Source organism: Populus euphratica, unplaced genomic scaffold (assembly GCF_000495115.2).
Source record: "Populus euphratica unplaced genomic scaffold, PopEup_1.0 scaffold43.1, whole genome shotgun sequence".
Classification (NCBI taxonomy): Eukaryota; Viridiplantae; Streptophyta; class Magnoliopsida; order Malpighiales; family Salicaceae; genus Populus; species Populus euphratica.
Window position 1 is genome coordinate 1091371 of NW_011499889.1, and position 10838 is coordinate 1102208.

General features: G+C 32.8%; 2 protein-coding genes across 3 annotated transcripts; both read right to left on the bottom strand.

Moving 5' to 3' along the window:
- Nucleotides 1-1252: 1252 nt before the first annotated feature.
- On the bottom strand, nucleotides 1253-3367 carry FIP2 (FRIGIDA interacting protein 2). Its single transcript, XM_011033680.1, has one exon. The coding sequence runs from the start codon at nucleotides 2950-2952 to the stop codon at nucleotides 1552-1554; it is 1401 nt and encodes a 466-aa protein (XP_011031982.1). The 5' UTR covers nucleotides 2953-3367; the 3' UTR covers nucleotides 1253-1551.
- A 3010-nt stretch (nucleotides 3368-6377) lies between these two features.
- Nucleotides 6378-9596, bottom strand: LOC105130946 (uncharacterized). Of its 2 annotated transcripts, none has more exons than XM_011033681.1 (5): nucleotides 8997-9596; nucleotides 8369-8467; nucleotides 7545-7589; nucleotides 7250-7387; nucleotides 6378-7006 (listed from the first exon to the last, which is right to left on the bottom strand). In XM_011033681.1, the coding sequence occupies exons 1-5, from the start codon at nucleotides 9369-9371 to the stop codon at nucleotides 6656-6658; spliced, it is 1008 nt and encodes a 335-aa protein (XP_011031983.1). In that variant the 5' UTR covers nucleotides 9372-9596; the 3' UTR covers nucleotides 6378-6655. The 2 variants fall into 2 exon arrangements, with proteins under 2 accessions (XP_011031983.1, XP_011031984.1); XM_011033682.1 differs by having other exon boundaries at nucleotides 9002-9167.
- Between the last annotated feature and the right edge of the window lie 1242 nt (nucleotides 9597-10838).

Sequence of the window (10838 nt, forward strand, 5' to 3'; positions counted from 1 at the left end):
TGTTGTTGTTGTTGCCGATGGCATCTTCCTTCTAAACCTAACACCATAAACATTCGGAGAAGAAAAACAGGGCTTAAAATGGTTTGAATGGAAAAAAAACACTTAAGCAAACCTGTAAATTTCATGTACATGAACAATGCGTAGGTTTTTTCTTCATAACCAAAGAGAAAGGTTGAATTATATAAATAAATAAATAAAGATAAAACTTTACTGTTTTTTTTTTTCTTGATAGCCAAAAGTAAAAATTAGATGTGATCCTAATTGTGAATCGAGTTAGCGCGATTGGCAAGTGGTTCAAGACCGTGAACGGAACTTTTAAGTGTTTTTTAAAAAGCATAACATTGATTTTTCGGTATTAAAAAAAATCAAATACCAAAACCCGCCAAAAAACTCAAAGTAGAGGAAGCAGGGATCATCATCCAATGGCGCACAAACCCATACAAGCCCCCCTTCTCTAATAAATGTAGAAAGAAGGCGGAGAAAAAGAGGACAAAGCAAGCATAATATATTTGAATAAAACCAAAAACACAAAGATTAATCAAACGCAGGTGAAATATAGCTCAAATCCTGGAAACGATCGAAAACGCAACAACAGACAAAAAACGCAAGTGACAAAAGAGGGGGGAAAGAGCATGAGTGTGTGGAAAATACGTACATGGAAGATACAAGTAACATGACTCCTCAGTCCAATTATGGCCGGCTGGTCTTCGCTCATTAACAATTATATCCGTAACGTTCTTCGTTAAACAATATTAAAACACAAGACATGAATATGCTCAGGGCAGATAGCAGAACGTTGATCCTCCAACCAATATGCTTGGTGGGGAAAACAACCCAATATCCTCCCACGCAGGTCAAATTTGAGAATTGGAAAATGACCACCCAAAATTTACAAGATTACCAATTCTTTGTCAGCCGACGAACCTGGTCTCCTCTCTTGGTAGCTTGCACTCGAACTTTTAGAGGTTCCCATGAAGGAAGAAATTCAGCATCTTGTTTCACCATATCCACGGTTTCAGTTCAATGACTTCACAGCAACTCCTCTACCTTCACCAAGCCCAAGAACAAGTAGTAATTGGTTATCGTGACTGGGTGTTTATTAGATCCCCATTACGTATTACCAGTGTAAAAAATTCAAAGAAATCATCCAAGCAAAAACCTAATGAGTGGTTGGTTGAGCTCACTAAGCTAACATAAACACAGTGATCCAAACGATCAGAGACTCGAAGGCGCACAACATGTACATCATAAATTAGAAAGGAAAAATTCTGTTGATACTTGAAATAAGTTATCAATTAAGATTTGTCATATTCACAACAGTAAGAACAAGGTAATAAATGCACTGAACAGCTTCAAAAACCCACTAGGTACACTATTCATTGAGATCAAAGGAAAATCTATCATCCTGTAGTAGAACTCTTGATATTTACTGATGAGAAAGAGATATCATTGCATGTATTACTTATAGTAACAAAAAAAAAAAATTGATTCGCCCTGAAAATAACAGGGAAAAAAAAAAAAAACAACGATGACTTGTGCTTGTTCCGATAATCATCTGACACAAGCTTCGCTTTCTTTTACTATACTACTTTTACCAATGCTTTCACAATCCACTGCAGCAACTTGAGCATATCCATTTCTGTTTGAATTGGATGACAGCACCTCCACTTTCCTCCTTTTCTTCTTTTCCAGCATGGCTTTCGCAAGTGCATCCACAATCTGTTGCTGTGACTCTAGTATCATCTGGTTATGCTTCAACCCCATTTCCATCCTCATTTTCTCAATCTCCATCGCCATGTCCATCTTCATCATCTCCACCCTCACAAAGCTTTCTGTAGCCTGCTCAATTGCTGACACCAACAACGCAACCGAATCTGCCTCTCTCTTAACTCCATCACCATTGCCATTCGTCTCAACATTCACAGACCCCTTCAAAGCCCTTGAGCGAGAATCAGACCTTGACTTCCCATCAATATTTCCACAGTTATTTGGTATAAACCCTGGAAATGAGGAACTCCAACCATCATTAACCTTTTTGCCAAGCCTGTCTCTTTTATCAATTCTATAGTCAATCTCCACATGATCATCATCACAGAAATAAGGAGTGGGCTTCCTATCAATATTTTTATAGTTCTTTGGGTTAAGCCCCTGCATCGGCAAATTCCTATCACCTAAGGACTTCAGCGGAAACCCCTCGTAGACATCGACACCTTTAGAAAAATCACTATTATATGAGCCATAATGATCAGCCATCATTCCGTGATCCGGTAATCTAACTCCCTGAGGCATAAAGCGCCTATCCCCTTGTGTCTTTTCCATTTTATAACCAACCTCGCCTCCATGATCACATGGAAAACCAACATTAGCCTTAATATTCCCATTAACTCCAACATAATCATTAGGTCTAAATGCAACAGAGCTAACACCAAACCCACTTCCCGAATCCTTACTAATGTTGAAACCTCCATCAACCTTGCTATATTTCCTAGCCCGAAGAGCAAAATCTGGATCCAAATCCCCATTAATTTTCCCATTCTTTTGAGCAGTCAGCAAATTCCTATCTCCTAACGTTTTTACACAAATCCCATCTCCAGCATCATTCCCTTTATCGAATTCTTGCTCTACTTTAGACCCTAGAGACCCAATTTCCATTGAATCTAACAAAGGGAACAGATCCCAAGAAGAAGAAAACCGACCTGGGTACTTTAGACACTTCTGTTTTTCCGCACGATACCGTTTCCGAAGCTTCTCGATCTTGTGGCGGCACTGGAGGGACGATTTAAGTGGGACGGCAATGGCCACGGCTTCCCAGTCGGCGACGCGGAGGTTTCCGCGGTTGACGGAGTACCATTTGTCACGGTAGGCTTTGATTAGGGCAAGTGACTCTTCTTGGGTCCAGCATGGCGGAGGGACCCGCTTGGTGGTGAAATCAGAAGATGGTGCTGTTGACATGGTGGTGGGTGAATGATAAGGAGAGGAAAAAAGAGGCGTAGGTTAGGAAAGGAGGAGAGAATGGGTCGCTGGTGGCGGTTATTGTTGTAGTTAAAGGCATTGCGAGGATTGGGGAGGGAGTTTAAGAGGGGGCAACCGCCTGACGTGGGATTGGTTGAGGGATGGGGGTGCGCACAATGAGACAGACTAATCTCTAGTAGTAGTAAATAGTAACAAAAGAAATTGGCACCAACTTCGCCGCCACCCACGCCGAAGACGCACTTCCGGGTCGCTGCTCCTTTTTGGTGGGGGTGGGGTATCATATGGTGTGTAAAGTGGTTGAAAAGTTAATTGGTCCCTTTTGTTTTATTACTTGGACCGGAAATGAACAATTGGAGTGGGGCCTACAGAAAACATGTTAGGGAAATTATCTCTCTAAAAAGATTGATGGATTTGAAATTGAACCCGAAATGATCTGGAGCCAGACGCGCTACCATTGCGCCACGGATCCTTACGGTGAAATCTTCCGTCTAAAACAGTAAAATAATCTTTATATCCATCCGTCTTAAGGAGGTTAGTTCATGGATTCCAACTCCCTGCTCCCCATGTGGACACACAACGGTGGTGGCAGCATTTAGCCAATGAAGATACAACCAAGATGATGGGCATGGAAGAGAATGAGTTTGCACTGTCACCTGCTATTCCAGGGCTAACAAATACTTATAAATTTTGTTCCCTCGTAATTTGAGTCTATGGCAGAACCCCTTGCATTTCTTTCTAATTTTCTACTTCTTGGACAAGCTCTTGTAACTTGTGCGTTGCAGACATTCCTCTCAGAGGAACTGACATGGCTGAAAGCGAAGGATGAATATAATACATGCAATGTTCCAGGCATTGTGCTGTTCTAGTAAAAACGAGTGCAATTGAACCCCAAACTCGAATGAGTTTGACGCCTGTAGGTTGAAGTGAATCAAGAGCTGGCCCATTTCTGATGCTTCAGATAAGTTTCTGCCCTCCACTCCTTTCTGCCACAGTTTCAAACTCAAACCACCCTAAAGTGTGCATGCTGTGAGATGCGTGTGTGTGTGTGTGTGAGAGAGAGAGAGAGAGAGCGCAAAGAGGAGGCAACAAATCTATGTACATCTTATAAGATCCAGTGCCTCGTAAAGAATGCAAAATTGAATTTTGTTTTTGTATTTTAAAAAAATTTAAATTTTATTTATTTTTTATTTTAAATTAAAAAAAAAATTAATTTTTTCATATCATTTTAATATATTCATATCAAAAATAATTTTAAAAAATTATAATAATATTATTTTAATATATTTTTAAATAAAAAATATTTTAAAAATAACTACATAGTCCATGATGGAGTCACATGGATGTAAAATGAGCAGTTGCCCCATTAATTTTTTTTTAAATAATTTATTTTGTTATCTTTTTTTTTCATATTAATTAGTTATTAAAAATATTATAGTTTATAATAATATATGTGTTTTTTGAATTAATATATGTATAAGCAATATTATATACTAATAAATATAAATTGAAATAAGTTTTAATGATTTGATAAATACTTTACAATAAATGTTATATGAAAAATTATGGTAATGATTAAAAGTGAAATACAGAATAGCTAAAAAAATTAAGGATATAATAGATAAATTAAAAATAAAATATTTAATATTTATATTTAATTCACTTGTACAAACCAACAAGTTAGTAAAAATAATATTAATTTATGATCATCCTTTTAAGTTATGATTTTAATTGTTATTTATCATATTTCAGCATAAAATTATTACTAAAAACTTTTATAATTATTAGAAGATTTAGGAATAAATAAATAAAAATTTATTGTATATATTAAGAAAAATATTTTTAATGATATTAAAAATAATATCATTATAAAATAATTTTAAAATATAAAATCTTGAAGTGAATAATTATAATATATATTTTTTTATTTAAAAAATTTTTAAATTAATTTTACTTTACTCAAGTTTAACTCCAACTATACATAGTACAAAACATAAAAGGTCTGTTTATTATGTCTTCGTGGAATGGGACCCCCTTGGTGTTGGTGACGGGGAGAGGAAGAAGTGGCGGAGCGGGGAGTGAAGGGGGTGGACTGGAATTGCAAGGTAGTTTTAAATGTTTTCCTTCCAAACTGGTTTTTTTTTTTGAAAAAAAAAAGATATATAGAGAACGTTGACTTCCTTCTTTTAGTTTATTAACTTTAGATTTGCCTTGGAGCGCTGTGTACGGGTTAGAATATTTATTTTACCAATAAAAAAAATATTTTACCATCAAATATATTTTAAAAAAGATTTTTAAAAATAAAACTTTTGAAAATAAAATAAAAAAAATTATAAAAAATAACAAATAAAAAAACATAAAATAGTTTCGGTCATTTTAAAAATTTACAAAAATCATATAAAAATCCAATGATAAAATATTAAATGATAAAATTAAAAAAAAAATCAATTAAAAAATTAAATCAACTAGATCAATTTGTTAAACTTACGATCTGAATCATGAGAGAAAAATAACTTCTTAAAAAAAAATTAGAAAAACAAACCTTTTAGTAAAGGTCAAAATAAAAATCATATAAAAAGCAAGGGTCAAGAAAAAATTGGAAAATTTTTTTAAAAAAAAACTAGATCAATTAGATTAATCTGTCAACTCGCAACTCAAGTTATAAAGTTAAGATAATCTCTTAAATAAAAAAATTAGGAAAACAACCCGATCAGTAGAGATTAAAATTTCAATACTCGTGATTTTAATTACGAGACCAAAATATTTTCACAAAAAACAAACCAAAATATATTATAAAACTGAATTCTCAACTAATTCTATGTTAAATGATAAATATAAAAAAAATTTAATTAAAAATAAAAACATATAAAATACTCAAGACAACTCAAGTTACCCATTATTCTCAAGTCACGAGATTAAAATAATTTAATAAAAAATAAATAATATAAATCATAAAGTTAATTCTTAATCAACTTAATATTAAATAATTAAATTAAAAAAAAATTACTTAAAAAAATCTAAATCAATTATATTAACCTACTAAACTTCCAATTTGTATAATCAAAGTTAAATAATCTAATAAAAAATACAATTAAAGAATATACATATTAATTGAAAAAAAAATCCCATGATTAATAATTTATAAGAAAAGTAGATGGTGTACAATATAATTTTATAAGAAGAGATACAAAAACTTAATCTTTTAGTTTCCTTATTAATTTGTGTATTTGTAAAAATTTTATATTTTTTATTTAAAATTAGGTTTTTTTATGATTTAAAAATATTTTAATATAATAATATAAAAATTATTATTTTAATACATTTCCAAACAAAAACACAAAAATAATCAATAAAAAAAACTGCCTTAATCGATAACAATAAGAAATTGCGTCAGTGCTACTGTACTAGCAATAAAATCTCATATTCAAATCCCATCTTTGTCTGACGTTTCCTAATTTATGCTGAGAAAAACAGTACTAAAAGTACCTTGTAATTTCCCAGGAGAAGAACACCATGGGTCCAAGAAACTTTGGTAGAAAAAAAAGAACAGAGAGAAACAAAGAAGAAACGATGACAAAAAATCGAGTCCATAACAGCCAGCTGAGACAACAAACATGTGAAATGTGAACAAGCCTGAAACAAAAATTTGTATACCTTGCCCGAGTAGAAAAAAAAAATTAAGATTTCACATTTTGTTTAGATTTCCCTGTCTTTTCTTGAGCCTTCGGACCAGCAAGGGAACTGGACTTTCTAAGACAGAGACGTTAATATTGTTCCAAACATCAGATTTGGTGGGGAGTTGGGCAATTTTCTCTGCAATTTCCATGTCTTCTGGAAGAACAGAACCGAAGACAGTGTATGCTTTCTTCCATTCTTGGTGATTGGCTAGGCTAATGAAGAATTCTGGACCAGAGCTAACCCAGGCTACTGAACCCCTTCTTATGTATGGGCACTCTTCTGTTGGAATTTTCTTGAATGATGTTCCTTGAGCTTCTAGTGTCCCTTGAATCATTGCAAAAGGAGGGCCAAAAGGAGCCTGGAAAATACCAAATAAAATACAGAGCTCTGAGTGAACCAAAGATTGAAATGATGAGACCCCAGGCAAACATTGCTGAAACCTTTTATAAATAGCATGCAATAGAAATATGATTAGGTGAAACTTTAACACAGCAGAATCGCAGTGCTCACATAGAACTCCAACTACTGAATGAAAATTGCATCTTCACATTTCTTATTGCCTGTCACATAGGAGACTCACATCACAACTAACAAAGCTTACCTTTTTTATGTGGTTCCCTTCTGCATCCCACAATTGACCTCGGCCCTCGGCACGATAAAATTGGCAACCAGCGCAATGATGCAGAGTGAGCAACTCAAGAATGTAGGCTACAGAATGGGGAGCACAGTCTGGGAAGAGCTGCACCAGGCAATTTTTAGTCCAACGATTGACTTTTAGAAAGATGCATAAAGTCGAAGAATCTGAAGAAATAGATCAACTCCATGAGTGGAGCGCATCACAGTTGACTTGTTAGAGGCATTTGGAACACAAACCTACCGAAAGTATGATCACTTACTTTTATATGAAGAGTGCCAAATTCTGTTTCGAGGCCAACAATGCCCTGAAAGGAGAAAGTGTAAGTGCAAGCAAGGATATTAATAGAGGGGATCCTAAAACAAGTGTACGCAAGGATATTAATAGAGGGGATCCTAAAAATAAGTTGGAAGCTGCAGCAATGACAAATGTATAGAACAGAGGAAATTAGCAGCAATGACAATGGCAACCACATGGACATTTTTTACAATAAAAATGCAGAAAGACGCATCAAATAAACTTTGTTATTAAGATAAATGAAATACAGCAGAAATAGAACAAAGAAACTTCAGCAATTAACATAAATACAAAGCTAAATAAACTTTGTTATTAAGATTTGCATATGTCACCACATCCATTCCAGCAGCAAAAGAACAAGCATCTACCCAAAAAATTAAAAATGAAAAACCTTTGACTAGTCAGATTACCTAGGGCTACAACAGAGAGCAATTTACAAAATTGTGAAAAGATTATCCATAGTCAAAAAACAGCTTTCTTACTTGAAGAGACTCCAGTTACCAGTGTAAAGTATAACCAACAGTAATGCATGTGAACAATACTGTGGTGCCTGATAATAGGCAACTAGTATTTCAGATCATGCAAAAGAAAGACCCAAGTGATATTTTAATCATTTAACAGAGTATTGATACATAATAATGCGTGTCCAGTAAGAAGATTCCACCTTGATCTTTATAATTTTAACTCAAAAAAATGAAGATGACAAGATAATCTAATTGAGAGTGCACGCTGTATGTTGGCTATATACTGTCTCCATAAATGGAATCAAATTTCATCAAACTAAAATACCTCTCCTTTTCCAAAGATAATCCCAGAAGTCCAAATAACAGGGTCACCTGCTTCCTGTCGATCAGGGGCAAATACATCCTTTTGCTTCTTCAGCCAACACTGGAGAAATGAAGCAAGTCAAAGTAACGAGATTATTGTTATCATAATTGAAACTTTAGTATATCATTCAAAAAAACACAACCAAAGACTCAAAAATCAATAGTTCAAAGAAAGAGGAAATCGCATAAAGAAAACAGGTTCCTAATGGTTAAAATCCAACTAACGTGGAGATCGTCTTTAAATGTAGCCCTTTCATTGTTCTTATTAGTCGTAGTTTTGATATTGAACATGTAAAAATTAAGCCCGTTTACAATGAACAACTTATATAATTTCTGGATAAACAGATCCAATATCTCTCAAATTCGCATTGAATTAAGTCGATGATCGATCCAAGATTTGAAAAGGGCATGATAACAGCATCCTTTAAATTATATATATTCGGGATCTAATTCCATTGAAGAAATAAAATCCATTCTTGTCAATCCAAATAATCCACTACTTCAACCAAATAATTCAAAATAACAACTAAAATTCCAGCTAAAAAAATGAAAATCAAAACAAGATAAAGGACCCCAATTTTCAATCTGACCTCACCAAATTTAGATCCACAAGCCTTTTTATTGCCACAAAACACCCAGGTATCACACAAGCAAGGCCCATCAATGCCAGTGCACATAGCCTTACAAGCCTGACAGCACTCCTTGGAAGAATTGAACTTAAAATCTGACCCCCACTTCACGGCAGCTCCCCAAAGCTCCAACTTCTCAATCCCTCTACAGCACCCACCATCACTACTCTCCTCTGTCAGTGCCAAAGACTCAAAGTTCGAACCTTTAGAACTTATATTAGGATTGAGAACGACGGAGAGGACAGTGTAGACTAAAGCACAAGAAATTAATCCCACCAAGAGGAACGATAGAGAGATGAAACGGGATGGTTCAGAGTCGTTTTTGCGGCGACCCATTTGAGATATTGGTGAGGTGGGTAGAACCCAGTTGGGGATTGGAATGAAAGGGAATGGATCGACGAGTGAAAGAGAAAATGAAAGAGCGAGTTCTGGGGTTGACTGAGAAAACAGAGAAGAATCTGAGAAATAGGAGTAGTAGTAATCATGGCGATAACGAGAATTAAAATAGAGATAGAGAGAGGGAGAGGGAGAGAGAGGGAGAGTCAATCAATTGGCAATGCTTGGAATCTTCAAAGCAAGTAGGTTAAATATTTTGTATGCGTATTTCACAGGGATGAGGCAAACGACTTCGTTTTCAAGACTCGGGGGACCAAACAAGATCGTTTTATTATCATTTAATGCTTTGATAACAATATGTAGTTTGGGCCATGTTTATTTAATTAATAATTAAAATTAAATTGAGTTAAAAAAATAAAAAAGTGTGGCCGGTTAAACTTGTTTTTTTTTTTTTTTAAGTGTGTGTGTTAAGGTTGTTTTGATGTTTTGGTATAAAAATAATTTTTAAAAAATAAAAAAATATTATTTTAATATATTTAAGAATGAAAAACACTTTAAAATTAACCCCTACTACACTTTTAAATACTCCTAAATTATTAATTTCCAACATATTTCTATTTTTTATATATTTTAAATAAAATTTTATTTTAGTCACCAAATAGATTTTTAATAATTTTGCATTATTATATTTTTTAATAATTTTATATTATTTTAATTAAAAATTTAATATAATAATTTATTTTGATTTTATTTTTATTGGCTTATTCCAGTTTTAAAAAAAATTATTTTCATTATATTAAAGTTTTATTTTTTAAAATAAAATCTAAAATGAGTAGAAGAAATATAAATAAAAAGGTTAAATTTGGTTGAGAGCCGCAAAGCAAGCTTTTTTTTTTTTTCTTTACATTGTTCATTCGTAGCTTTATTATTATTGTTATTGTTATTGTTATTGTTATTGTTATTGTTATTGCTATTATTTTTATTACTATTATTTAGCTTATAAATTTTTCTCATTTCATTTATAAATTTTTTTTATGAAGATGTTTTTTAGCTTCAGATCTTATATATTTTTATTAAGATATATAATCTTTATTATATTTTATTACATATAAATATTGATCTTTAAATCTACCATTATTTATTTTACTCAAAGTTAAAAAACACGTTAATAATATCTATACATTAATTTTTTATGTTAGAAAAAATAATTATTCAATTTATATTAAAATGAGTTGAATAAACAGAGTAATTTTTTTATATATTTATTAACACAAATAGTTTGTAATTTATTTAATTAGATATATGTATATGATATTTTTTTATTTTTCATTGGGATTGTTTTGTACAAAAATTTATTTAAAAAGCTTGTACATGTTTTTTTTGTTAAAAAAATTACTCAACCTAAGTAACTAGTAAATACTAACTAACTTAAATTTAGGTTTTGAATAAAACTATATTTTTTCTAAA

What these genes read in the sequence shown, in the direction of transcription:
- FIP2 (XM_011033680.1), bottom strand. Translation starts at nt 2,952, where the DNA reads ATGTCAACAGCACCATCTTCTGATTTCACCACCAAGCGGGTCCCTCCG.
- LOC105130946 (XM_011033681.1), bottom strand. Translation starts at nt 9,371, where the DNA reads ATGGGTCGCCGCAAAAACGACTCTGAACCATCCCGTTTCATCTCTCTA. An exon ending in TTGGCACTCTTCATATAAAA is followed by an intron (nt 7,388 to 7,544) that starts GTAAGTGATCAT and finishes TGCCTGGTGCAG; the next exon opens with CTCTTCCCAGACTGTGCTCC. An exon ending in AAGGGAACCACATAAAAAAG is followed by an intron (nt 7,007 to 7,249) that starts GTAAGCTTTGTT and finishes GGTATTTTCCAG; the next exon opens with GCTCCTTTTGGCCCTCCTTT.